The sequence below is a fragment of the Setaria viridis genome, chromosome 2, assembly GCF_005286985.2.
Source record: "Setaria viridis chromosome 2, Setaria_viridis_v4.0, whole genome shotgun sequence".
NCBI lineage: Eukaryota > Viridiplantae > Streptophyta > Magnoliopsida > Poales > Poaceae > Setaria > Setaria viridis.
The window spans coordinates 44148878-44176535 of NC_048264.2; the positions used below are offsets into that span (position 1 = coordinate 44148878).

The 27658-nt window shown below is 46.8% G+C and overlaps 3 protein-coding genes across 3 annotated transcripts; 2 read left to right on the plus strand and 1 right to left on the minus strand.

The window, feature by feature from the left end:
- The first annotated feature begins 5160 nt into the window (after positions 1-5160).
- LOC117845399 (protein TIFY 10b) lies at positions 5161-7681 on the plus strand. The gene is made up of 5 exons (XM_034726427.2): positions 5161-5577; positions 5803-5938; positions 6591-6868; positions 6988-7045; positions 7148-7681. Exons 1-5 carry the CDS (start codon positions 5457-5459, stop codon positions 7266-7268), a joined length of 714 nt encoding a protein of 237 aa, XP_034582318.1. The 5' UTR covers positions 5161-5456; the 3' UTR covers positions 7269-7681.
- Positions 7682-18250: 10569 nt separating this feature from the next.
- LOC117844779 (DNA-directed RNA polymerases II, IV and V subunit 9A) lies at positions 18251-21000 on the minus strand. The gene is made up of 4 exons (XM_034725565.2): positions 20853-21000; positions 20659-20734; positions 19229-19387; positions 18251-18648 (listed from the first exon to the last, which is right to left on the minus strand). The coding sequence occupies exons 1-4, from the start codon at positions 20879-20881 to the stop codon at positions 18568-18570; spliced, it is 345 nt and encodes a 114-aa protein (XP_034581456.1). The 5' UTR covers positions 20882-21000; the 3' UTR covers positions 18251-18567.
- Positions 21001-21114: 114 nt separating this feature from the next.
- Positions 21115-25921, plus strand: LOC117844778 (protein FAR1-RELATED SEQUENCE 5). Its single transcript, XM_034725564.2, has 6 exons — positions 21115-21264; positions 21349-21494; positions 21740-21842; positions 22792-24645; positions 24728-24783; positions 25241-25921. Exons 2-5 carry the CDS (start codon positions 21361-21363, stop codon positions 24752-24754), a joined length of 2118 nt encoding a protein of 705 aa, XP_034581455.1. The 5' UTR covers positions 21115-21264; positions 21349-21360; the 3' UTR covers positions 24755-24783; positions 25241-25921.
- The last annotated feature ends 1737 nt before the right edge of the window (positions 25922-27658 follow it).

Below are 27658 nucleotides of genomic sequence, written 5' to 3' on the forward strand. Positions count from 1 at the left end.
GACGCTTAGCAGCCGCTCAGTACTGTTCTCGCACGTGTTTGATCCGCTCTACTCCTCTCGACGGCTCCTCGCACGGCAGGACCATCAACGTGTCCGTACCACGAGTGGCCGTGCTCTCCAGAGTCCAGACCCCAGTTGGCAGTTGCTGAGTGAGCAGCGGCCATGGCAGTCAAGTAGGTCAAGTACTGTACGACCACGGATCACACGATACAATGAACCAATGGCCAACGGGCAGCTGACAACGAGTCGTCCTGACCTGCCGCTGCAGTGGAGAGAGGCTGCTGCCTGCCCGTGTGAAACTCCAGCGCGCGGGCCCACGTACCAGCGGCGCGGCGCGGCGCGGCTCCGGCCGCAGGCCACAGCGTACCGGCACTGGCCCTGCCTGACACTGACGGTCGATTCATGGATCAACTGCTGCGACGCTGATTAGATATTTTTTTTCAGGATCTCCTCGCCGAGAGCGTACGACCTGCGGCGTCACGGCCCGCGTTGATTTGGGCTTGTTTAGATGTCCAACTTTGGGGTGTCAAAATTACTGTAGTAATACTGTAGTGTTTTGTTTGTATTTGTGAATTATTGTCTAAATATTGACTAATTAGGCTCAAAAGATTCGTCTCGCAAAGTACAACAAAACTGTGCAATTAGTTTTTGATTTCGTCTACATTCAGTACTCCATGCATGTACCGCAAGTTTGATGTGATGGAGAATCTTCTTTTTACATAGTGCCAAAATTAGGATTTTGGAGTGAACTAAACATGATCTTGATTTGCCGGCGGCCGTCGTGCACGGGCCGCGACGCGAGCATTGCGAAAGTCGCCGGCGGGGGCCTCGCGCACGCGGAAACACTCGCTAGTGGGCAGCAGCGCGAGGTGGACGACGACCCGGCTGCGAGAAGTCTCGCTCCATCCCTCCCCTCTATTTTTTTCCCCAGACTCTCCAGTGGCAAGCTAGACTACTCTCTAGAGGTCGCCTAACTTGTTTTTCTACGCACTTGAGTAATTTTACTATTCTTTCTGAAGAATTGATCTCTAGGTTTAGGCAGCCATGTCGTGTATGATATGAACAGGACTGAACTGACTAACCAGGATTACGTAACCACAGTTGAATTTACGAGGGACGTAAAAGATTACCAGTCAAGTTCCGAGTGGCAGAAGGCCATGACTGATTGTAGGTTGGGGTACAAAAAGTCCCGGTCTATATATCCATCTATGTACATAGATTGCCGCCAGTTTTCAAGAACGAGTCAACTACGGAGGTGAGGAGATCTTGTACCACCAGCATTCCAGCTCAATCATGGACTGTGAGGATTCCAAAATAAACAGCATGCAACCATGAATAGGCGCCTAGGTCACCGTCATAGCAGTTGGTAGTGGTAGCTCTGTTGTGTTCTGCATTTTTGAATGCACCATGTGCTTCGGGGTTGAATTGAACATGGCCTGGTCGTAGCACCCACTGCACGCTCCTAAAGAAAACTACCCTCCAGCTTTCCATCTTGGAAAGTGACAGTGCCGAAACACATCTTGGAGCGATGTGATTTCACAAGGAGTCAGAGTCTTGCACGAAAAGTCCAGTCACCACATGAGCAAACTTCTCTCTCTCTCTCTCTCTGTGAAACGACATGAAAGAAAAACTCTAACGACCAGTCGATGATTACTGTTCTTGAAGGCTAGAAGCACCGCGTGTGTATTCTTCAGAGTCTGAACTCTCAACGGCAGGTTGATTCGGGAACAGGTGAGAACGGTCAGACTTCAGAGCACAGTTGGATGTGAAGGAGACACTAGGTACAGATGAGACCAGGAGAGCCGGCCTGGAGCACACTACAAGTAATAATCAACAAATTAGTGGGGGTTTCTCGCAGACAACAAAGACCAGGGTTACATACAGGTCATTATCAACAATCCACCTGCTTATGACTAATCACGAAAGATAAACATATATCAGATCAATGTGCATATATACATGATGCTTCTGCGTGGTGCATGCACGTACTAATCAGCAATTAGATAGAGATAAACGAGGAGCTTTGGTCCAACAAATCCACCTGTTGTTTACTCCTTTTAAGGAATCGAGTGTGCCTCCTTTGGCTTAATAAATTTTTGATCAGTACGATCTTAAGATATTGCATTGCATCTTGTCAAAGTAGTTGTCTGCCTTCATTCGCCTCACCCAAGCCAAAGAGGGAGAAGTGTGCAGCAAATTTCTACAAAAGATGCTGCGGTTTGCCGTAAGGAAAGGGTTGCTTATCGGCGCTTTTGGCTTGGTTCATCTATGCGTGCACCACGACCCCATTTTTTTTATAATGGTGGACACGAAGCATTATCGTGTACTAGTACTGAAGAAGCTGTTCTTCGTTGTTAATACGATGCACCATCTTTGTAACTGCTTGTCGCAAATTTTGGTTTAATTTTCTGCGGTTTGCATTGCCCCGGTAGTCCGGTATGCGATGTACGTTGATCAAGTCATAAGTTCAGTCTTCCAAGCCTAATGCATGGAACTATTACATCATGATCATGCAGCCATGAAAAAAAACATTTTTAAAAAAGGTGTGTCGCAACCGTTGACGATTCGAGATGTAGCACCTTAGTCTAATCTTAGCTAGATTAATCCGCAATGACTTCCATACACTCATGCATGCGACGACGTTCTCACGACAACATTATACAACGGCTGCTGGGAAATGCTAGCCCTCGGTAATTCGTGTAACCACGAGGCCAGACATTGGAGTGGAGCATCACTCTCGTGCTTCGCTTTCCTTTGAGCACAATGCATATACTACAGACCTGATAGCTACTCGTGGAAGAATCGTGGTCGAGTGAAAAGCTGAAAGGAGCCCTAAGAAAGCAACACAAACCAGTAACAATGACCGAGAAGGAATGACCCAAATGTCAAGTGGGAACAAATTAACCATGGTGGGAAACTATAACTGATCGTTTGGTCGATCAATCAACAGTCAAGCTGCACCATGTTTTTTTGTTTTTTCGCATATTTTTTTAAAAACTTTTACAGGAAAAAAACATATAAAGAAAGAGTGAGAACCATGCTGGGATGGGTACAAAAGAATTTCACCAGACAGAGATCGGATATGAAAAGGATGGTATGGTAGCATTAATATTCACATGTCACAAGGTACGAAGAGAGCAGGAAGTTTCATGGTGACAAAGACTTTTTTTTCCCTCTAGATCGAGAACCATGGTGAGTGGTGATGAAGATAACATAGTTATGTCCCCCAAAAGGTGGGTTAGGCCCCTTTCGATCACCTCCTGATCCTCAGGGCATGTTGAGATTTTGCTCTATTTGAGGAGCCAGACTCAAGCTCAATGGCTCCAAAATATGACATATAAGTGGCACTATGTATTACTTCAATACGTATTTTTTTAGTACAAGTACTTTAATTTACACGCATTAGATGATTACCTTTTTACTCAAATAGGTAATAGTTTATATGAATTATTAGGGCTTGTTTGGTAGGACTCCGGCTCCTTCAAAAATATCTATGGCTCCGGCTCCGTTTCCTCTGGTGGAGTCGCTTCTCTAATGGAGCTGAAGCTATTTTGAAAATGTTGGTAAAACGACTCCTCCTGTGTTTTTATGAATGTATAGGAGATGTCAAATGTCTAAATTATCCCTAACTATTTGATTTCGTTGTATAGACAAATTTTATGAAATGAGAAGGATTAACAAAATAATTAGGAATTTAACCAATAATTTCTCTTTTAATTTTTATATTTTTCTCCATTCCTTTTTCCTTTTTTTTTCTACCTTTCCCTTTTTTTCATCTTACTTCTCTCTACTTTATTCTTCCTTATCCGTTCATTTTAACTCTTTCTTATCTTCATGGTGGTGCACTCGCCTAGCTCCGCGGCGCCGCTTTGACCTGTCCCGCAGCGCATCGCATCCTCCGTTCCTCGCCATGCGTGCTGCTGGCTGCTACCTGGCCGTCGTTGCTCCCCCAGCTACGCGAGGGATCCGATGCTGTCAGGCGAGGCCGAGCGCTGGGTCAGGTGCTCGCGCTGAGGATGGACTGCGCTCCATCTCCACGCCGTGCGATGCTGCCGGCATCCTCCTCCCTTCGGTTGCGTCGAGGATTCCCGAAATCCTTGTGTCGCCTCTTGTTTGCAGCTTGAGAAGAACGACAGTGCACCAGGTGAGGTCAGGTGAGGTAGTGGGGTCGGGTTGCAGTGGCTTTTTTGGTGTAATTTCTATGAACGTCAGGGATAGTGCATGCAGAGAGATGGGTAGGAGCCAAACGGAGCCAGTATTTTTGACTCCAATTTCTGACTCCGGCTGCCTAGTACAAACCGCGGTGCGGCTCCGGGGATGCTTCACATGTGAAGCTCTTTTCTATTTGTCCGTTTGGTAGAGCTCCTCAAGAAACCGAAGCTAGAGCTGGTAACCCGAGGAGAAGAGGCACCTCCTTATCTGAGTAGGGTATATGAGTAAGGTATAAGACAACAAAGGAAGAAAATGAATATGGTGTTGGCAAGCTTCCTATGCTTTGGATATTGTCCAACCTTCCATCATACACTAAAATCGTTAACACATAACATGACAATTTGTCTAAACATATATAAATTGTAGGTTTTCTGCATGAAACATATTACTCTCGTGCTAACTCTATTTACTTCGAAATCGTTAACACATAGCATGACAATTTGTCTAAACATATATAAATTGTAAAAAAGAAAATGTCCATTAGATAAACCACGTGGCTAATTGGCAATGGTTGGTCCTACGCTATACGCTGCCTGCTGCCCTACTAGCTATAGCCAAACCAAGCCTAACCCCACGTCTTATCAAAAGCAACAGGGTCCAGTCAAACCAAACAAACCCTGACCCAGCCCTGACCCAGCGCCAACTCGTGTTACCGAACAGTCCAATCCGTCCGTCCGTCCACTCCCCCCCGGCCCACCAGCCCGATCACGAGGCCGCACAAAAATCGCGCACATGGGCAGCGCGGGCCCCACCACCACGACGTCCACTCCGAGGCGAGCGCTCGGTGGACGCAACGTCCCAAAAGGAAAAGCTTTTTTTCCTCCCTCCCGAAACCAAACAGAAACGAAAACCCACCGCCTCCTCTCCTCCCCCACACGAACCACGTGCGAATTCTTTTCCAGCCATTTAATGGCGCCCCCTCCTCCCTCCCTCCGCCATTAAATAATTACTCCCCCTCCCCCCGCCAGCGAAATGATAATTCAATTCCCGTGGTTTTTAATCGCGGGGGATTTGGATTGATTACGGCCGGAAAACGGAGGGGCTTCTTTATAAGCGCGTGCGGCCGCGGCGTGCTCACACGAGCTCGCGCTTGCATCTCGCGCACGAGACCGAGGGGAAGAGAGAGGGAGAGGGAGAGGTGAACCACCGCCGAGGAGAATAAGCACGAGCTGGGCGCGGAGTTGGAGGCTGCGGCGGGGAGATTTTGCTTGAGGGAGGTGGAGGAAGGAGGAGAGAGGCCGGCGATGGCGGCGTCCGCGAGGCCCGGGGAGAAGGCGACAAGCTTCGCCATGGCGTGCAGCCTCCTCAGCCGCTTCGTCCGCCAGAACGGCCCCGCGGCCGCCGAGCTCGGCCTCGGGATGAAAGGTTAGCGCCGCACCGCCGGTTCAGGGTTTAGCTGTTACAGCTGGTTGCTTTTGAGGGAAGATTAGGGGGAAATTGGGGTCTGAGTCTCGATTCCTGCGGAAAGTTTCTGTTTTGGGGGGTTTGGTGCGAGATCTGAGCGGAGCTTCAGTTCTCGGGGCTAAGCTTGACGCTCTATCCTTGAAATTTCCTACTCTCTGATCCGGGTTGGATTTGGTTTGGTTTCAGGTGAGGCCGAGCCGCAGAGGGCGCCGGCGACGATGAGCTTGCTGCCTACAGCGGAGGCCGAGGAGGCGGAGAGGAAGAAGGAGACCATGGAGCTGTTCCCGCAGAGCGCCGGGTTCGGCGTGCAGGATGCTGCTAGGTACGTACAGTACTTCTGGATCGCACCATGGTTTTTCATTTCGTTTTAGGTGTGTGCAACAATTCTTAGGTACCGGTAGCATAACACGAACCTGATGGACTTGTGGTCTCATGGACTAAAAAGCCTAGTATTGACTGTAGAAGCCTAGTAATCAGAGTTTAAGTTTTGTGTGTTTAGCAGTGATGCACGTGCAACAAGGTGGTCTGAAGTCTATCATTGAGCGCTATGCTCAATCTCGTTTCTGTAAGAGTCGGGTAATGTGGTGCTAAGCGTCCTTGTAGTTTGATTTTGTTTGCTATTGTCTGGTCAAAGCTGTGTCTTTGTAGTCGGAAGAAGATCTAGCACACTTTTGTTGAAACACTATGTTGTGCAAGATGAAGCAGGAAGATATTTTCCTTTTCAGGCGAAGCAATCAACCATGCTCATTTAAATTGTAGCTAATGAACCATGAGTTCGTTGTTGATAGAAAAAACTTAGAAAGGTTTAATCTGAGCTGGAGTTTAGCCATCCATGGGTTAAAGATGAGGTGTTTTAACCAGGAAAAAAGGGGTGTGTACTTGGTAGTGAAGACATATTAGGCCATGGATGCAAAACTGAAGTAGCGATGTAGTACATGCATGTTCTTAGTGTTCCTCTGTGTAATTATTCTCAGGGAACCAGAAAAGAAAGACAAATCTCAGCAACTCACCATTTTCTACGGAGGGAAGGTGCTGGTGTTCAACGACTTCCCCGCCGACAAGGCAAAGGACCTGATGCAGCTGGCCAGCAAGGGCAGCCCAGTGGTTCAAAACGTTGGTTTGCCTCAGCCCTCTGCACCTGCAACTGTCACCGACAACGCGAAGGTCCACAAGGTCATGCCTGCTCCTGTGAGCAGCTTGCCTGTTGCTCAGGCTGCTGATGCCCAGAAGCCTGCTCGAACAAATGCTTCTGGTACTTGACCCTTTCTTCCTGTTGTTACTGTTGGTTCATTCTCATTGAAGCTTCAAAATACAGATTGCCGAACTTTGTCATGTTGATTATTCACCGAAACCGTTGCTTCTCTTTTGTAGACATGCCTATTGCTAGGAAGGCGTCACTTCACCGCTTCCTTGAGAAGAGAAAGGATCGGTAAGCAGCTAATTTGCTGTGATTGTCCTCTTATAATATGTTCAATCTCTTTTACCAGCCTTGTATTTGAATCTAATTTTTATCTTTCTTATTGTTCTTCAGCCTCAACGCAAAGACACCATACCAAACTTCTCCTGCCGATGCAGCACCAGTCAAGAAGGAGCCTGAGAGCCAGCCATGGCTTGGACTAGGGCCGAATGCCGCGAAGTCCAACCTGAGCTAGCGCAAAACTCAGACCAATAAGATGGCATGGCAACCTCACCAAACCTTCGCATAACGTTCCGAATATGCTTGCCATTAGAGTACTGAAATCATAAATATTCTCTCGTTATGGTGTTGTTTTAGCTTTTTCTTTAGGTCATTGTTCTACGCCCTCTTGTCACATAGTTCTGTTGGTCTTCTGGATGTAAAGAAAAAGTAGCCAGTCATGACCATTACCGAGAGTCCGAGAGAAGTTTTGGGTTGTTAACACACGGCGACTCTGAATTGGCCATGCTAAGTAAAATGATAGTGCAAATAGACCTTTATGTATTTTTCTGAAACCTGGATTGTTTGGCTCTAGCCTTGATGTATGAAGAACAAGTGATTGTAATGGATCCAGAGTATCATAAGATTAATATTGTTGTTTTCTGATCACATGGCTTGATTGTCAAGCTTGTTTGGATTCTTGTTACAACTGCTGTTGCAAACCTGTGGTAGTTTCCGGTAACTGGAGCAATCTAGTGATGTAAAACTACATATAAGTAATTCATGGTGTTTTTTTATGTTTCTGTTGAACTATTACATATGCTTCTCCAATTATAGGGCTTGCTGCAAAAATAATAATAATAATAATAATAATAATAATAATAAAATAATGAAACATGATATCATAATACTACGCAATCAGTGGTACATTTGATGCTCTAAAAACACTAGTAGTAAATCCCATATGAAACTGTGGAGCAATTTTACCTTCCTCTTGACCCAACGATCATGCAGATGGATAGATACAGTGCTGCACATGAGTCAGAGCCGGTTGGTTCAATGGCGTTGTCCGGTTGAAGATAGGGTCTGCTGAGCTGAGTAGGAGGAAGATGCAGCACGGGCAGGACTTGTCGCTGCTGCCGGATTCTTTAATCAAAAGGCTGGAGCACATGTGAGAAATAGGGAGCACCGGAGGGATTCTCCTCTTCCTGATAGCTAAAGCAAATGCTCCACGGAAGAAAACAACAGGAAGCTGTTTGGAAACTGCGTGGGGACGAAAAAGCCCCCCGGGGGGGGGGGGGGGGGGGGGGGGGGGGGGGGGGGGGGGGGGGGCGGACGGGGACACGCGAGCCCAGTTGCAGCCTTCAACTTGCTCCTAGTATAGTATTAACATAAGACTTCAGAGGCCTCGCTAGTTGCTGTTCTTTTTTTTCAAACTCTTTTCCTCAACCTTTTGATGGTTTCTTGTGGAAGTTTCTGCGGCTTTGATCATTGGTTCCTTGACTGAACTAACCATTTGCATAGTTCAGGGATTCAGGCTGCTGCCGTAGAAACCAACCCTGTCGGCAATTTTTGTTTGGAGCTTGGCTTGTGTGTTACTCAGTTTCTTTGCGTGATGCGTGTGATCAACCTAAAAGGAAGAGCTAGCCATGTGCGAGTTGTTCACATGGAAAATCTTCTTCTCTTTTAGTTTGAACAAACCAAAAAAATGAAACTGAAAATGAAAGCCGTGTACCGTCCGCTGGTCCAGGAAGCATGGTGCCCTGGTTTTCAGGATAGGAACGTTCTTTGCCAGTACAGTACCGACCGAGCGCGACGGATCTCATCTCGCGCCCAATCACAAGCTAACAACAGCCCAGGAGGTCAATTTCACGGCGCGAGAGGGCACGGGAAGGGCCTGCCCGATGCCCGTTGCCCTCACTGCATGGACCACTGCACTGTGAGTGAGCCATCCGATCCGATCTATTGGCTCTGCTGGTCCCTGTCCCTGCTGAAAGCCTACCGATCGAGCAGCTACCGCTTGGCGCTTGCTACCAAACACGCCTCGCAACAAAAGTTCTCGCCGAGCTGGAGGCGAGCGAGCTCAGTAGCTAGCTCACTGCTGTTTCATTCCATACAAAATCTTCCGGAGATCGATCCGTATAGCCGTAACGGTGGTCCTGAAAAACGCCGTTGGGAATGGGAACAAGCAGCCGTGCGTCGGCGCAGGGGCGACACGGCAACAGGGACAGGGAATGGAGCTTTTGAGTTTTGAGGCCGAGGGAGGCGCGCCGGGTTTTTTTTTTTTAAAAAAGGGAAGTTTGTGTCTCGTGGTCAATGGACATGTGGTCGTCGGACATGGATAAAGAAATCTCGAGTGTTTTAGCTGAGACCAGATCACCAGAGGCAAGAATGCAAGCTGGGCAAACCAAGCCCTTGTTTACTTCACCTCCAACTCCCAACTTAACTTTGACACTATGCAAAAAGAAGATTTCTCATCACATTAAACTTGCGGTACATGCATGGAGTACGAAATGTAGATAAAATTAAAAACTAATTGCACAGTTTTGTTGTACTTTGCGAGACGAATCTTTTGAGCCTAATTAGTCAATATTTGAACAATAATTCACAAATACAAACGAAACGCTACAGTGTGCTATAGTGCCGCACAGTAATTTTGACACTTCCAATTTTGACAACTAAACAAGGCCCAACATGCGCGCATGGGCATCACGCACGCAGGAATCTCTCGATTTCCTTAAACAAAGGCGATCGGTCGCGGCTATGGGTAACGTACGCCACCTGGAACATGCGGAAGGAAAGGAATCGGTGGACGTTTGACAATGTTACAAGGTGACCGGATCAGGTTTTGAAGCTCATCAAGACAAACATTCTAACAAGACAGAAAGCCTGCGGGACACCGCTTTCGGGTGAGGAACAGCTGCTTCGGTAGACAATCTAGCAGCCCCAGTATGCTAGAGTCAATGTGTTTCAATTATTTCTATGTAATCGTCAATCTTTTATACTATGAACTATGAACTGCTTTCTCTCTTAAATGCAAGACAGTGCTCCTCCTAATGTTTTTTTTTTAAAAAAAATCTCTCGTTTTCCTGGCCATGGCCCTGTCCCCCTCTTCTAGTTTTCTTCATCCTTCAGGTTTATTTCACCGCATGCCGATTGTTTTTTTATAAACAAGGCGCAATGAGCTCCTGTACCTGTGGGCAACGCCGTCAACCGCCTGCACCGTATATGAATATATGATACGATATCCATGGTTCATGATCCTGACGACCTTCTGAGACACAGCTTCAATGAATCCTAGACGGCTAGACCTGTACCAGAAGCCCACCACTGGACGAGACGCACATCCCGTCGCGTAGTTATATATATATATATATATATATATATATATATATATATATATATATATATATATATATATGTTGGAGGGAGCGGTGCTGCAACGTGGGATTGCTTTGGCGCGTAATGCGGGTACAGTAGACACTGCAGGCGCCGTACAGTGTCGCCGTGTGGGCACGGCAGGTGCGCTGCGCTGTGTGTGCGGACAGGAACGGGCGCGGCGGCACATGGCGCGCGTGGACTACCACGCGAGATGAGCCAGTCGCTACTCACTGCTCATGCCCTTTGCCGTGCGGCTCGAAACTTCGAAGCCTGCACGGCGCGGCGTCGCTGTGTTTCGTTCCGGGGATGGAATCCAGTAAAAGATACATTACCAGTAGGTGTACGTGTTCAAGCATGGGAAATACCTAGAAAATCCCTTCCGGAGGTTGCCAACCGGGGAGGTGGTCTTCGGCTGCCCTTGGATGGATATCTAGCGGACAAATTGCAATCAAATCAGCCAGCGCATTAAGGCGAGAGAACGGGAATTGGAAAGGAGATTAGCGCTACCTTAATGGCCGGTGTTTGCCTTTTTTCCCATCCCATTATCCCACCCGGTCACCCCCGCGGCTACCGGTTCTATCTCCTCCTCTCTGTCTTCTCTGTAGTCTTTCCCGTCTCATGGTGTCTCTGTCCGTCGGTATGACCGAGGAGGCCGCGGCCGGATCCAATGCAAGAGGAGGGTGGATCTGAGGTGGGGACGCAGATCTCGTCGGAATCCACACGGCGGCGAGATTCGGCAACGCAAAGGTGAGATCCACACTCTTTCTCACAGTTTTCAGATGGCTTCTTGATTCATCCTCTCTGTTGGTCTCAAAAGTAACTCGACACCAAACAAATTTAGAGAATAACACTTGGAATTGGAAAAAGTTGATCTTCCTGTACAAACAGGTAGGGCTCCCCTTTTAAGCCACTTTACATTCAAAAATATTCTTTCTCAACCACTACATTCCTAGGATATGCCGAACATAAAGGTCATTGGAAGAAACGTGTACAAATTGAACTCTTCAACGTGGTCACGTTTCTCACGCCTCCCACTTTCCAACCTCGAGACTTCGTCTTCGCGTCAAGTTGACCCTCTAGCCTCAAGGCTCCATCCACGATCCGAGATGGACGTCCAGCCTTGAGGCGCCTACTTCGTTAAGTTTCGTTGAGAACTCATAGCCTCGCGCAGTTCTCCTCCGAGTAATGTTCCCGAGTAAAGAGTAAAAAGGTAAAAACTCGGTGTCCGGAACCGACTTTGAACACTCGAAGGTTAGCTCAGTTGGAGTCTAGCCATTATTGTCGTCAGCCACCAGCCTTGAGCCCTTCCACTAGCAGAGGTGATGCGAGGGTACGAGTTTTACTACTAGAGGTGTCACCATGGAATGTGCAAGGTTAACTAAGTTTTGCTTCTTAGTTCGAGACTTGCGAGGTTAAAGGGTTTTTATCCCACCTACAGCGCTCAAGGGTGTTTAGATTTTGGCGATCCCCAACACTCTCCTCTTGTATGCCGCAACCACCTTGCTCCACGACCGCCATGGTGAAGCTCGCCTAATTCAGGATCCATGAGAATTCCGGCATTAATGCGCTCGAGGTCAAGGTTGAGGAGGAGGCTGCGGCCAGCATCAATGAGGATGAGAAGGCAAGCATCAGCAAGAACCACGTGCTCGGAGCCTCGTCTGACAAGATCCATGGACGGTAACACCATTGGCGCTCGAATCCCCCACCACAGGTGCTACCCTCTACCCTCCCATGGCGGCGCACGGCTCAGCATCGCCGGAGAAGGGTGGAGGAGTAGATCCGGCAAGTAACGCGCTGACGAGCATCGCATTGCTTGATGTTTCTTGCGAGATTTGAAGTTATGTGCCTGGACATTGATCGAGAAGAATATAAGATCTAAAATTTGGCTTTCGATTTTTTGAAGGATCTTATTTTTTATTTAATTTTGTTGTTGTGAGTGTCAGCTTGCTAATGTCTGTACAGCAATAAATATTTCCATGATTTTTCAAGTTCTTGAAAATTTATTATGAAATTCTCGTTGCAACAGTTGTTAAAAAAAAGAAGGTACATGTTTCCAGCAACACTTGCGTGATAAATGTATGTTGAAAATGAAAAAAATGTTTTGCGGATGAATATTTTGAATTCCTTTTGTTTGAAAGATGTGTGCAAGAATATGCAGAAAATCTTCAATATTCATCTTTTGTTTGCAGGTTTAGTTAAAAGCTGATTTTATGTAAAAAAGATATAATTGTTCCTTTGGTCCCGCCGGCACCTTGGTCGTCAGAACAATGTTCCATGGTCCTCTGCTCATTAGCATCAAAACAACAAACATTAACTACCGCACTAACTTGATGCTCCTCTTCTCTCCCCACTACGTGTCAACCGCCGGAAGATGCCCGCCGGAGTACATAAGCTCCGAATTGCTTCATCCGAAATACCGGGGGAAAGAAAAAAAAAAGTTTTACGTTTTTACACTTGCGCACGATGGCACGAGCTATAGCTTTCACCGTGCACCTGTAGACGGAAGGTGTGTACTGCACAGCACGGATCCGTCCATGCCATCGCCGTGGTCCAACCAACGAACCAACCGTTCGAACCTAACGCTACCGGGGACGACACGTGGGACGTGCATCGCGAGCGCTGCGGCCTCGCCCTGCACCGCGCTCCCCTATCCCACCGCTCCCGCGTGCGCGGCGGTGCGCTTCGCCGGAGCTTGAAGCTTGTTCGCCGAAAATGTTCTGATGAGATCCGACCACGCGATGAGAAATGGCGCTTCGACCGCCTCCCGTCCACTCCTCCCCTCTCGACGTGTTTTCTTTCGTCTTCAGTCCGTGAAAGAGCGACCGTGGCTCGTTTTGACCCGGCCTTTTTCATTTTTCTTCGGTTCAAGTTAAGCATCATTATGCGCATCTAAAAATCGGCTCCCTCTACGGTACATTTTCCCCCATGAACATGCATGCATATTTGTTACAAATAATACATCTGAGAGCAAGCGTTTGTTCAATAAATATACACAAGTGGAGTCTTATTTTGGAGATTTCATTGTAAGAGGTACAATGGTGTAAATAAAAATTAAATTGAGACAAGACTTGGTTTCTTTCGGGTCCAAAATCTTCGCCCAAGCCCGTCCATTAACTCCACCAGGATAAACAAAATCGGGCCCAGTTTGGACTGGCTCGAGTCGGGCGCCCATCATTTTCTTGTGTAAAATTAATTCAGTTTATTATTCGGGTCGGGCTCAAGCACAGCGACAGCGGGCAGGGGAGCATCGGTGCACGGGCTAGGGTTGAGAGAGAAGGATCAGCATCCAAGGACGGAGGAGTACCCGCACGAATCTCAAAAACCGGAAGTAACATGTTGGCTTGAACTCCGGCCGATCTGCGCGTGGTGGCTGATTCTGATTTTCTCGGGCCATAAGCCCACAACACTTCCAGGGGCTGAGTGACTGACGGTGGGCCTGGATCCTTGGCTGGGCTGCCGAACTATACAAGTTTGTCTGCTTTCTTTTCTTTTCTTTTCTTTTTTGTTGTTGATGAAGTGTGTTGAACTACCCTACAAGTAACATATAACAACGTAAATTTTTATCGAATCTTTGCGTAATCAGCCGTTTTGGTTCGTACTACTACGGCTCTTGATGTGGTGAAGCTTAGTTTTACAGTATGGTCCATGGCCAAGGTGGGCAGTGGTGAGTTACAGTACTAGGGCACATGAGCATATAGTAAATGGGTCGGTCATCATTTGGTCAGTAATTTAGTTGGACCGCATCTAATCAAAGAAATGAACTCCTAGTATGTAACAAAAATATGCATGGCCTTTCTATGGAATCAAAATATACATCATAATCAAAGAAATTCCACGATCTTGTGAAGTGGCCATCGAATTACCTGCCGTCTAGATCATTTAGTACTTGTGCTGCTGGGAGATCCAGTGATACCTGAATTGTTCGCTGCAGGCTGACATGGGCCTGCAGGCTGCAGATACCTGAATTGTTCGCTAGGTCAGGTTAGTTTGCTGGCGGTTTTGGGCCGGCAGGCCTCAGATGAATTGTGGCTGTGCGTTGATTTGTCTCTTGAGTTGTCGACAAGTGACACCATAAAAAATGCTCTTTTGTTTTGATGCAGGGTTAGATCTGAAAATGCATTTCTTGAACGGATAAGAACTGTTACATCCGGGATCCATATATACATGAGCAAAATTGCATGGCAATATGATATGAAGACATATTTCTTTAGGTGGAGGCTGGATGCTTTATTCCAATGTGAAGCTTTGTTCCAAATGCATCCTCTCTGGCGCGTTGTAACATTCTCTCCGATGAGATCAATGCACGCAATCACTGTGAATTAACGACAATAATAAGCGGGAAAAGAAACAAGAAGAATGCAAAATTCACAAGACAGTTCAGCACTCATCGTAAAATAGGCATATGTATAATGTACTTATATGGCATTTCTGTTGGAAAGTTTAGAAGGAAAACTGCAACATCATCTCTGTAATTTCAAGGTTGGGCACATGTTCTCCTCCAAAAGCAATCTCCATCGTTGTCCTAGCTAGAACTCTCTCACGCAGACACATGTACAACACCACACAAGGAAACATATACCATAGATCGATGGTACTCTCTTTTTACAACATTGAAACACGAGACTGCTGCTTTTACTGCATATATACGACGAAAACGATGCAGCTGTGTTTCAAGGGAATGCCACGGAGTCGTCGGCGACGAAGAAGATGGACCTGGAGCTCCGATCTGCCGCCTCCGTATGCAGGTCCGCGTTGCCATTCCTCGAGGCCCTCCTGCTCTCCCGTGTCTCGGCGGTGAGCCTCCGCCTCTTCTCGTAGAGTTCTTGTTGGAAGTACTCGTACCTGCACTCCGGCATGCAGAATCCCTTGTCCCTGCCAGCCAAAAAAAGAGTAGTCAGCAGCTAGCATATGGGTGCAGTGAAAACTGAAAACGTCGTGCACGAGGAGAGCAAGCTAAACAATGGCGTCTCGAGGCTTACATGTAAAGGTAGACGGCCCTGTCGTTCAAACGGCGGTGGCAGCGCTTGCAGGCGATCAAGACCTCGGTGTCGCTCGTGCCGTCACCGTTGAGGTCCGCGATCACCGCTGCCATGATGCCGGACGCGCCGGCGCGGACTTGTCCGGCGACGCGGAGGCGTGGGGAGGCGGGCTCGGCGACGGCGGCCAAGAGGCCGACGCTGGTCTCGGGGTTGCAGGAGGGAAGCCCCGGGAGCTTCCTCACCGTGGGGGCGGCGGGCCGCCACGGGCGCCGCGGCGGCACGTCGTAGCTGGCGGCGAAGAGGCTGCCGTCGGGGACGCGGGTGGCGCTGCCGGATGGGGATGGCGGCGACGACCAGCCGGGATCCGCCAGGGCTAGCAGGTTGCGGATCGTCGACGCCCTGCCTCCCAGCATTCCCGTCCCTCGAGTCATTATCTTGTGCGTGGCGTGGTCGAGAGTGAGGAGTGAGCTGGTGCGTCGAGCGTGGAGGGAGGGAGGGGGTTTATGTAGGGCTCGAGGGGCTGGCAGGGGCAGTTTGTTCTCCATTCCTCTCTGCTTTTTTTCGATTACAGGGATGACGCAGGCATGTACACACCACCATACGCACACACCCGTGATTATCTTATACCTTTTTTGCTTTTTTCGTCCCAGAGAAATCTGTTTTGCTGACATCTTGGCGTACCTGCTACAAAAACATGAAGAGAATATATATAGGTTCTTTCATGGATGAATCATGAAACACAACATGGAAGACCATGTTGGCGCTTGTAGATCCAACAAAAATTAGGATAAAACAATGTATCATGCTATAATCTTTCACATCCAAGTTCGATTCAAAGCATTCTTGTTTGTATTGAGATGACTGGATCTACAATTCTTCTTGAGTAAACACAAATGGAATTTGAAATTATATACCTCTTATGGATCGGAGTACTCTAGTCGTGACGCCGAACACCCGCTCCTTTCATCACCATATGAACCTTGTTGTTGAAATGTGTATACCAATTTTGCGCTAGAGGACTACTCTGTAGAGAAGGCGCCTTCCGGTGGCTAACCTAATTTGACTATGCAGATCACTGAGGTTTCATGAACCGATGCTTCCGTTTTATAGACGCCGCTCCGCGTAAACACCGCGTCACACCCCTTCACTTTACGCTTTTCTTATACTCATTCCGACCCTTATATTTATCGACATTTACAAAATAATACCCGCACAGTACCACCGCGTAGGGCCTGTTTTTTAACATGTGTAGGTTAAGTGGTGTACACTTACCAAGTACCTGAGCTTGAAAACAGGAAAGGGCAAGGTGGATTTCGCCGAGCCAGTGACTCATCTTTGGCGGAACCGGGAAAAGGGACCTGATCCCCGCAACAAACTGTGAGAACGTAAGCTACCAACCGGGTGAAGGGCCTTGCAGCAAGCCATGCAAAAGGTTTCCAGCATCAGTTTTGTCTAGCGCAGCTGCCTTTTCCCTCAGCGCGGCCAACTTTCAGATGATACGAGAGCCTCAGGCATCATGATGTGCTTGAACGTGTAACGCATATACGTTATTTGGAACCCTCTTCTTTTCCCTAACTTCAGTGAGCCGTGGCAGTTTTGTTTTACGCGCCGGTCTCAGTTTTTTGTTTTTGCTGTAAAGTTTTGGCAAAGATGGAACGGATTTTGTCTCAGGCCAAACAAACTTTGTCTAATTTTTTGCAAATTGCATGTCAGCAGTGTGTGTTGGCGATGAGCAATATTATGGTTCAAAAGCGAGGCTGCTAGGAGGCTGGCGGTGCCCGTTTTCAGTTTCATGGTCGGGTGCCTTTGCTCCGAGTGTTGGCGAGGAGATCGAGGGTGAAAGTTCAGCATGCTTTTGGGCTTTGGTAACGTTCCGTTACCAGTGGTGAGAGATCTCGCTGTAAAGTTTTGTCTCAATCGGAACAGATTTTTGTCTTAGGTCTAAACGTAACCATTTTTCGCTCCGAAGGTTAAGGAGGTGTTTGGTTCCCACCCTAAACTTTAGCACTTATCACATCGAATGTTTAGATACTAATTAGAAATATTAAACATAGACTATTTATAAAATATATTGCACTGGAGGCTAAACGGCGAGACGAATCTATTAAGCCTAATTAGTTCATAAAATACATAATTAGTATTTTATGAACTAATTAGGCTTAATAGATTCGTCTCGCCGTTTAGCCTCCATCTGTGCAATTAGTTTTATAATTAACTCATATTTAGTCCTCCTAATTAGCCTTCAAAGATTCGATGGGATACGGACTAAACTTTAGGTCAAGGAACCAAACGCATTTTAGAATGCTTTTCGAGATGTAACAAGTGCTGTTGACCGTTGATAGATAGGCATAGTAGATGGATGGAGGATCATGGATAGATGGATAGGCATGTAGACGGCTGCAACTCGATCGCTTGGTTGAGAACCTGCATACATGGTAGTGATGTTGTGCACGCACTCACTGCAGCAGCAGGAAGGGTCCGGCAAAGTTAGATATGCGGATTGAGAGTTGCTCAAGTGTCCGGATTTTTCTTTTCTTTTTTATAAGGCTGTGTGTATCATGATTTCAATGTAATCTAATGGCCTCAAAATTTAACAAAACTTTGTTTATAAAAAAAATTCTTGTACGAGGGTCCAAACATGTGAGCAAGGCGTGATAGAGATGCGACCATGTTTTATGTTTATCTCAGTAGGAAATGGTGTAAACGGGCCACTTGGGGTTTCAACAATTCACATGTTGACACAAGCCCGGCGCTTCGTTCAGTAACTGAACTTCGTCAGTTCGATTCCAGCACCGCGATTGCTTCTACATAATTGAATCGAAAGTCCGTGTAGCATACTTCAGCAGCATGGAAGACTTGGTAAAAACTACACTGCATCTGTTGGGAATCCACAGATTAGATTTTCCGTTCGGATCACGAGCTTTCGTTTATATAAGCTTCCAGCACTCGCCAATGAAGACGCGAGAATAGTTACACCGGATCTTGTCACACAACATTACCCTGGCGATAAGCTAACAATGAAAACCAAGCACGCATACAAAGGGCAGGTTTGCATCAAAGTCTTCTTAACCAGCGGTACCGGTCCAGTCACAGACTGCAGGTGAAGGTTCGTGCCAACAACTACCAGTCTACTACTAAGTTTTGTGGAGAGAATAGTGATCATTCTGGGACTGATTTCCCAGACCCGGATCCTTCTCAGTCCCTCCACCTGTGGCCACAGCTCGGGTTGCAGCAGATGAAGTACAGCGTCATGGCTTTCTCTCCCTTAGTTGGGGCCTGCAAGTTCAAGGCGTCAGAATACATGTTAAGTTGTTACCAGCAATGACAGAATGATTCGATGCACTAGACAGTCTGTGAAGTACGAAGGATTCCACAACTAGCAGTAATGTGTCGGGTATTGCAGTCAAGTTCCAAAAATATGCAATGCACGTTCTGATGCACAAAAGGTCAGGGGAAATCAAGTAGCTTCTACTAATAATACTGGTTTGGGACCATTGGAGCATTTGGGACCAAGTTTCTTGAGCAATGTGACAGATTACGATACCCAGGAAATTGGAATGTTAAATGGTAGATGATAATTTGATTCCATATGGACAGGTTGGTTCAAGCTTCATTGTACACACTAGGTGGATACTACAGGGGTTATCTGATCCAATTTGGCTTGGCTAAAGATGTAAACCCTCCCTAACCACGAATTCCCAACAAATCAAGCAACAGTACGCGCTATTATTATGAATGCCAGTGTACTAACAAACTTCGTCATGATTTTGTATTAGCTTCTAGCTGTATAGATGAAACGACACGATCATCATCTCCGGTGACAACTATGGTATGTAAACAGCACCAGTGTACAAACCTGGAAAAAAGCAGCTTCTGGATGGTTGCAGTTGTAGCATCTAACACTTCTGGTGCGAGGCAGGCTAGGATCAGCTGCTACATCCTTCAGGACATCTTTGGGTTCACCAGAAGGCTTACGAAGAACCCTTTTGTACACACAAGTATCTGAAGCAACCTCCTGTTCACATAGTGGAATGATCAATCAAACTATGAGCATGCTTGTTAATTGAAAACCAAATATTCTGAGCACATGTGAAAACTGTATGTACAAATCAGCAATGAGAAAAGCTCATGCTTCACTGCACACAAAAGAAAGTACATCTAAGGAAACAAGAAAACCTTAGAAAGCAACATACATGGCTTCTTTTCAAAGGCATTCAGTTTCAAGCTGGGTTCCCCTTGCTAAAATATTTTTACGGTGGGTTTCTGCGACTACAGTTTAGTCTGTAATTTTTTAAAATAAAAGTTTAGACTGTAATTACTCCCACTGTTTCAATAGTTACTCAACCACACATGTGCCCTGGCCACAGAGCCCCAACAGATATGTAATTGTTAATGCAATTGGACCATGCTTACCCCTATTAAAATATGTACCAAGTCAAGAGAGGTGCTTCTGAGCTCCACCATTTAAGCATTGCACAAATTTTAACAAAGATTAATAGTGGACTCCACATACATAACCATTATGAGGGCTCAAGATTTCTGAAATTAGATTTGAACAGCTGAAGTATTTCAAAAGCTCATCAAGAATAAGAAAAATATTATAACATTAACACTAGTACCACAACAGAAAGGAAAGAGAAAAATGAATGGAATGATGCGAAAGAAATCAGAAAGTTCAGTAAATGTCATGCTATTAGCTGGTTAGTCCTATCAAAATGCCCTAATGAAGGGATCCTCCTCTAGGGATTGAGCTGTTCTTTAACAAGTTCACTGCTTCCAATGACAAGACACCTCGAAAACTTTGACGTCTCTCAGATGATAGATCACATTGCGACCAAATCCATCCGGTAACGGAGTAGTAAATTTCCAAACTGAGCAGTCTGTCGATGGTACTAAAGTTAACTGAGTGAATTCAATGGTACGTGTTTCTAAAACGGCATTCTATCAGTGTTGTAGAACCAACTTTTCCGTTCAAGAAACATGAAGTATCAGTGTTTCCAACAGAACCAAAATAGGTACCATCATGAAACCAAAATTTAGATGCAGAATACGCAATAGTAAGAATGCCAGCCTAAAAACGTCCACCATGAACAAAGAAATCACAAAGGAAACAATGTACCTCCAGACCTATATTTGCATCCATCTCCATCCTTACACAGAAGATCACTAAACCCGTCCTAAACCTACCTGACCCCCGCTCCCCTGGTGAACCTAGGGCTTCCACGAATCAACAACAAAATCTGAGGGAAAAAAGGGGATTAATATGGGGAGGAACACGGGAACCACCTGATGCTCGCAGGACTGGCAAGCGTAGAGGAGGGTGCGGGTCTCCTTGTCCTCCCGCGGGTACAGCATGTTGTTGCTGCGGTGAAAACAAAACAAGGAGAATTTTAGAACACGAATCAAACCACAAGAGTCTTCGATCGAAGAGCGAATCTTGAGATGAAAACAGGAATGCTAAAAAAAATCGTGGCTTTTACCATTCGCGGCAGAACTTGAGAGCGCTCATGGTGGTCTCGTCGCCTCTGTCTTCTTCTCACCTTCAGCTGCGTAACTCCTCTTGTCCCCTTCTCGGCTTCTCTCTTCTGCTCCTTTTCACTCTGCGGTTTCTGGCAGGTGGGCCCAAGACAACCCACATGTCAGTGAGCAAATAGTGCCATTCCTGGGCCCATCTGAAGGCGTGCAGGTACACGTGTCGCACGATGGCCGCTGCCGCACGAGGGCCACTAACCCTGCCGCCGCACCGGATCCCGCTGACCCCTCCCCTCCTACTCCCCTGCGTCCGCTCATCGTCTCCCCGCTCCAAACCCTAACTCCAATCCGGAACAGCCTAAAAAAATCGCGAAAATCGCGCAGAATTTCGCTCCAAACTACTCCCTGGTCCCTCCCCTGGTGCGAACCCAACTCGATTCCGCCATTTTTGCGATTTTTTCATTTTTTGGGGGATTTTTTTTCATGCGAATGTTGCCATGGCAGGGCGGTGATGCAATGATGCACATGCTGGTGGCCCCGGATGGGGGCGGAGGGGAGCTTCATCCGTACGGCGCGCCGCCGGCGCCGGTGGAGCAGGAGCTGGAGCTCCTCCGCGACACCGCCGACGACGGCCTCGAGGGCCACGTGCGGTACGTGGGCGCGCCCAAGAGCTTCTTCCTGTTGCTGTGTTTGTGGCAAATTACTCGTGTTTAGTCGCCGTCGGTCCGCTGGGAGAGGGAACGGTCTCGCCTCTGCGCGTTGGTTGCTTGCTGTGGAGCAGTCCCAGTGCTCTTGCTCTACTTCGGAATTTATTTTTATGCTTCTCCTTTTCAGAAATGGTTTTGGTTGAAGCCTGGTGTTTGATTCACTCATCCCTTTACTGTGATTCCATCAGGTGCCTGCGGTGCGGGATATCTGGCAATGCGACGCCCCATATGCGGCGTGGCCCTGATGGCCCAAGAACTCTTTGCAATGCGTGTGGCATTGCTTACAGGAAGGTAAAACCATGCTCTTATGTTCTGAAGTACTCTTATGCTTCAATTAGATGAGCCTTACTAGAAGCTAAGGGCGCACCACTTTGTGGAACAAAATTTGAATGCTAAAAGAACTTATTTGCGGACGGTGGAGTAGCCATGAAAGAGTTATTTTCAACTTTTCTTATGTTGCTTACTCTTGGCAGTCGCTTTGCAATCAGCAATTTGAATGTTGAGGAGCTCCCTTTATCAACTTCTTTGAGATGTTATAGCTAGGCATAGGGTTAACTTTCTGGTTCACAAGTACTATCTTTTCAAAGGTACTCATTGTGCTGCTTTAATTTGGACTAGGTTTCATGCACTGTAACTGTAAGGGTAATTTTCTCCTTGTCTGTTTAGAGGTTATGCATTGTGATTTTTCTTGAGATCACAGGTTGCAACCTGCAAGCAACCATAGCACTCCTCACACAGGGTGCCAGGTTGTACATATTGTCTGCAGTGGCACAACTTCTTTTAAAAGTGAATTATTGATCCGTTATCTTTGACTATCATGAAATAATTGGATTACTTATCAAATGTTCTGATTGTTCACCTCCTTGATCTGCATGATGCATTGTATTTAGTCACACTTCCTATTTTCCTTCAGAATAATATCTCCTTTCCCTTGGAAAGAGAAGTCCAGAGAGACCTCAACTCTTTCAGGGAAAGGAGCAGAGAAAATCATTTTTTGCTGTCTCGGAATAACTTTGATCTAGCATGTTAGGATTGAAGACCATACGGCACATGCTACTTACAGCAAAAATAAGAGACGTCTCTTTCATATATTTATTTATTTTTCCATTATGGCTAAGATTGCTGCTCTATCGGTCATGTTCCTCCCATTTTGGCATAGTGAGGAAAATCTGATGCAACAAAATATTCCTCATTATGACTCTTTACCTTCTACTCAAACATTTCACGATTGGTTATTCAGGGTAAAATGAGAAGAATGATAGAAGCTGAACCGCCCATAGATGAGGCTGCACTCGCAAAGCTAGTTCCAGAAGTAGGCATGGAATTTGAGAGTGAGGAAAAGGCATACGAATTTTACAACAAATATGCTGGCCATATTGGCTTTAGTGTTAGAAAAAGTACATCACATAAATCTTCTGAAAATATTACCAAAGTAAGGACTTTTGTGTGCTCAAGAGAAGGCTACAACAGGGATAAAAAATCACTGGAAGCAAAGAAGCCAAGATTGGATACACGAATTGGTTGCCCAGCGAGATTGATTATTAAAGTCACACCGGAGTGCAAGTATAGAGTGACCGATTTCAAAGCAGAACACAATCATCAGCTGGCCCCTCCTTCTACAATGCATATGTTAAGGTCGCAGAGGATATTGACAGAACTTCAGTCTGGAGAAGCAGAACTATCAGATGATTCTGTAGTGACACCAACAACAAAAGCAACTGGTGATCTTGTTGTGAGACAAGTCAGTTTCCTTCGGAACATCTCTCTCCTTCCAGCTGATTACAAGAATTATCTCCGTTCGAAGCGTATGAAGGCTATGCAACCTGGTGATGGTGGAGCAATATTGAAATATCTGCAGACAATGCAAATGGATAACCCCTCGTTCTTTTACACTACGCAGATTGATGAGGATGACAGGCTGACTAACTTTTTTTGGGCAGACCCAAAATCAAGAGATGACTTCAACTACTTCGGTGATGTACTCTGCTTAGACACAACATACAAAATAAATGGATATGGTAGGCCACTTGCATTGTTCCTTGGTGTGAATCATCATAAACAAACAATTATTTTTGGTGCAGCTATGCTTTATGATGAATCATTTGAATCATACAAGTGGCTTTTTGAGAGTTTTAAGATTGCTATGCATGGAAAACAGCCTACTGTAGCTTTAATAGATCAATCTATTCCATTGAGTAGTGCAATGGCAGCAGCCTGGCCAAATACCACACAACGAATTTGTGCTTGGCATATATATCAGAATTCTCTTAAGCATCTCAATCATGTCTTCCAAGGTTCAAAGACATTTGCAAAGGACTTTAGCAAATGTGTCTTTGGCTATGAGGATGGAGATGAATTCTTGTTTGCATGGAGAAGTATGCTAGAAAAGTATGATCTTAGACATAACGAATGGCTGTCTAAAGTGTTTGATGAGAAGGAACAATGGGCCTTGGCATATGATAGGCATATATTTTGTGCTGACATCATAAGTGCACTTCAAGTCGAGAGTTTCAGTAGTATTTTGAAGAAGTTCTTGAGTCCTCAACTGGAACTACTGTCCTTCTTCAAGCACTATGAAAGAGCAGTGGATGAACATCGCTATGCTGAGCTGCAAGCTGACTTCCAAGCTAGTCAGAGCTATCCAAGAATACCCCCAGCCAAGATGCTAAAGCAAGCTGCTCATACATATACACCAGTGGTGTTTGAGATCTTTCGTAAAGAGTTTGAGCTATTCATGGACTCTGTGTTATTCAGTTGTGGGGAGGCTGGGACAACATCTGAGTACAAGGTTGCTTCATCTGAGAAACCCAAGGAACACTTTGTTCGATTTGATTCAAGCGATTGCTCCTGTGTGTGCACTTGTAGGAAGTTTGAGTTTATGGGCATCCCATGTTGTCACATGCTGAAGGTGCTGGACTACAGAAATATCAAAGAGCTACCTCAAAAATATCTGCTGAAGCGATGGAGGAGGACTGCCAAATCTACAAATGAAGACAACGAAGGCAATGCAACAAATGCTAATGGATCATCATTGAATGTTCCTGCTCCGGCTGCAAATCACCATGGGCTTCAAAGCTTCAGTGCAATGATTCAAGTAAGTAGCTCCTGATACTTGTCCATACAAAGTGGATTGCCCTGTATTTATTGTGGCTGATGACATCTTTATATGAATGCAGGATGCATCTGTTTCTAGTATGCATTAGAATTCATTTCACAGGAGCTCCTGATCCAGGTACTAGAATTTGTTTTAGTAATTTCCTCATTTTGTGCTTCCGATGAATTTTCATATACCCAGTACCTCTTGTTAATTTATTTTATCTAGTTTAGTTCTAGCCCATCCGGTTTTATCGGCTCACCAACATGGATACTCGATGAGTCCAAAACAAAGATGTTATTCTAACAAACTCAAATTTCCATCCGTGCTGACAAGAAATCATCTTTGTTCATCCATTTGGACTGTCTAAATTCGTGCTGAAGGGCTTGAGTGCAGTGTGGGCTTGCGTCTGTTGGATTGTCTGTTGTAGCATTGCCCTTATGAGAGATTTTGGTCTTTTTTTTTAAAAAAAAGGTGGCTGCATTTTGATCAAACAGTTCTATGTGCCTTTGATTCTCTTGTCTAATGCATCGACTTGCTTCAGTTGTCATGCAGGATTGAACTCTAACGATGATTCCACATTTTCCTGTTTCAGGGCCACTGAAGCAGAGGATGGGCTGCCGTGAAGTGCCCCTGAATAAGTTGCCAGACTGTATATTATTCAGCCGTAGGAAATTTCAGTTGCTAAGGCACCGATCCTTAGTGTAGAGTAGATTATGATTGAAAATGCTTGTATTGCGCTGGAAATAATTCAGGAAATTTTGTGCGTACCGCAAGCTCTCCCTTTTGATGGTAGCCCATTTATTAGGTAGAAGGCATGCCTAGGTAGAAATGTCATTCAAGCAGTTGAACCGACTGTATGCTGGAGGAGATGATGCGTCTGAAAACTTGTGCAGGCAGCCTGACTGGACCATATTGTGTGGAGAGCAAGTAGACCCCTCATGATACCAAGTCCTGTACGATTCAGTTAGATTCAGATCTGTGGTTTCATTTCTGCCCGCAGCTGAGCTGGACGGCTCATGCATTGAAGCGTTGGGGGCAAGCCAGAGCAGCTTGCGTCGGCTTTGGCTGTGGATCTCGGCTGGTCCGACCGGGCTGGAGGGCTAGGTGCTCCAGCGTCCAGCGATGCTCCTAGCTTAGCGCCTGCCGCCTGGTATGCTTGCAATCTCTCTGGTTCAGAGGTGATGTACTGATGTGTGCTTGACCAATGGTTCATGTCTGTGTATAGTGTACACCACATTTTTGGATCATTATCTTTCATCTCTTTTTTGCGAAACTCGGATCATTATCTTTGGTTCCATAATCCAGGAGGTTTCGTGCTCTAATCCTCTTCCCCTGTTGCTTCTTAAAAAGAACTCTGAGCTGGGCAGCTTATCCTTCCTCTATTCTGTACGTAAGACACCAGCGTCCAACGCCCATGAAATCTTTGAGCATGTGATCCATGGCACCACAGCCTGTGGCAAGTCGCAAGGTGGGCAGCTGGCCCAATGATACAGCGCCATTGTCTTTGTTTTAGCTAGTTGGTGAGGATCTTCCAGATATGATTCGACAATAATCTCCCAGGTTGCTGCATCTTAAGGATACCACCTGACCAAGTGGCGCGGGTAACCTGCGACAGCTTCGACGATCCACGCCGCGCCAGGCCCGGCCCCCGTTTGGGCATCGTATGCAACGCAGCGGCGACAGGGACGCCGCAACCGACCCAAACGTTGCTGCGATGTGATGCAGGCAAGCGTGACGTCGGGCTTGTCCAATCAGAAGCGAGGAACGGCTGGGTGGGCTGGTGGTCCATGCCTCTGATGCTTCTTCCCGCCCAATTCGATCTCCCTTCTGGCTCGCCGCCGAGAGCGGGTGACAATGGCAAGGGCATGTCGCTCTCGCCTCCTCGCTCGCTGGCTGACTGGCTCGTCTTCGTCTCAGGTCCTATCCTTCCTACCCTATCCAACGTATCGAAACCAGGGCACCCTTGGAAGATCGCTGGCCAGACGATCGGGGTGATGAACTGATGATGCCCAGCGCCTGATCGCCGCCGATCGAAACGGTGTCGCGGACACGAGATGCGTCGATATAGGTTTGCAGGTTGATGGTTTTTTCGTTGTAGAAATGATGGCCCGTGGTGCGCTCCGGAACGCCCTCGTGCAGTGTTGCGAGCCACCGACAGCGCGGCGCGTGCGCCGGAGCCCACCACATCCACAGAGCACAGGATGAGCCGGTGCCCGGTGAGGCGAGCCGACTCGTGCGCCGCACGCGTTTTGATCGCGTCATTGCCCTGCGCCCACGCCACGCACCGGACACGGCGCATGTGACGCCGGCCTGCGGCAGGTCTCAGCTTTTCCACACCGCTGCCGCTGCGGGGGAGAGTGCTGGTGCTGGAGCGAGCACGGCGCCGTGGACCCGTGCACATGCAGCAGCCAGCCGGCTCTCTCGTTCTGCAGGTCCTGATGCTCCCTTTGCGGCGGCCGGCGTGCCCCGAAAGCCTCCAAAGACCCATGCCATGATCCCCTCTCGCTCTGTTTGGTCCTTCTCCAGCAAAATGTTGTTATCGATGAGTCTGTACACACTAATAATGGCTTTAAAATCCGTTTTGGTGACGGAGATTGGAGAAGATTGAATGGTTCATTCTCTCAACGGGTTCAATGGTCTCGCTGGATCGAGCGCCAGCGATCAGTGTGGCTGCGCCGGGGGCAAAGGGTAGCCTGCTGCTGGAACACTCGAATGCTTTGTAGGTAGCCCATGCTACTTGATGCACTCCACGCCTAGAAACACTGACAGTGAGATGCCATTTCACTGTGTACCAAGTGTCCAAAAATTGGGCCAAAGCTACGCTCAACGTGAGGGGAAAAAGATATATGCTGAAACCTTTCCTTGTTTCTTTTATCACCTCATCTACACCAACAAATATTAAATCAGCCGGGCAACTTTACTCGTACATCTATTTCTGGCGCCAATTATTTTCCACTGTCAGTACTAACCTAGCATAGCTTACGTACACAAAAAAAGTTGTTAAAATCGC

Bases quoted from the DNA above. Each gene is read 5' to 3' on its own strand.
- LOC117845399 (XM_034726427.2), top strand. From the start codon at position 5,457: ATGGCGGCGTCCGCGAGGCCCGGGGAGAAGGCGACAAGCTTCGCCATG. The intron at 6,869-6,987 runs GTACTTGACCCT...TCTCTTTTGTAG, and splicing joins TGCTCGAACAAATGCTTCTG to ACATGCCTATTGCTAGGAAG. The intron at 7,046-7,147 runs GTAAGCAGCTAA...ATTGTTCTTCAG, and splicing joins CTTGAGAAGAGAAAGGATCG to CCTCAACGCAAAGACACCAT.
- LOC117844779 (XM_034725565.2), bottom strand. From the start codon at position 20,881: ATGAGCGCTCTCAAGTTCTGCCGCGAATG. The intron at 20,735-20,852 runs GTAAAAGCCACG...TTTTCACCGCAG, and splicing joins CTCAAGTTCTGCCGCGAATG to CAACAACATGCTGTACCCGC. The intron at 18,649-19,228 runs GTTTGTACACTG...TTGAACTTGCAG, and splicing joins CAGAAGCTGCTTTTTTCCAG to GCCCCAACTAAGGGAGAGAA.
- LOC117844778 (XM_034725564.2), top strand. From the start codon at position 21,361: ATGATGCACATGCTGGTGGCCCCGGATGGGGGCGGAGGGGAGCTTCAT. The intron at 21,495-21,739 runs GTACGTGGGCGC...TGATTCCATCAG, and splicing joins GGCCTCGAGGGCCACGTGCG to GTGCCTGCGGTGCGGGATAT. The intron at 24,646-24,727 runs GTAAGTAGCTCC...ATATGAATGCAG, and splicing joins GCTTCAGTGCAATGATTCAA to GATGCATCTGTTTCTAGTAT.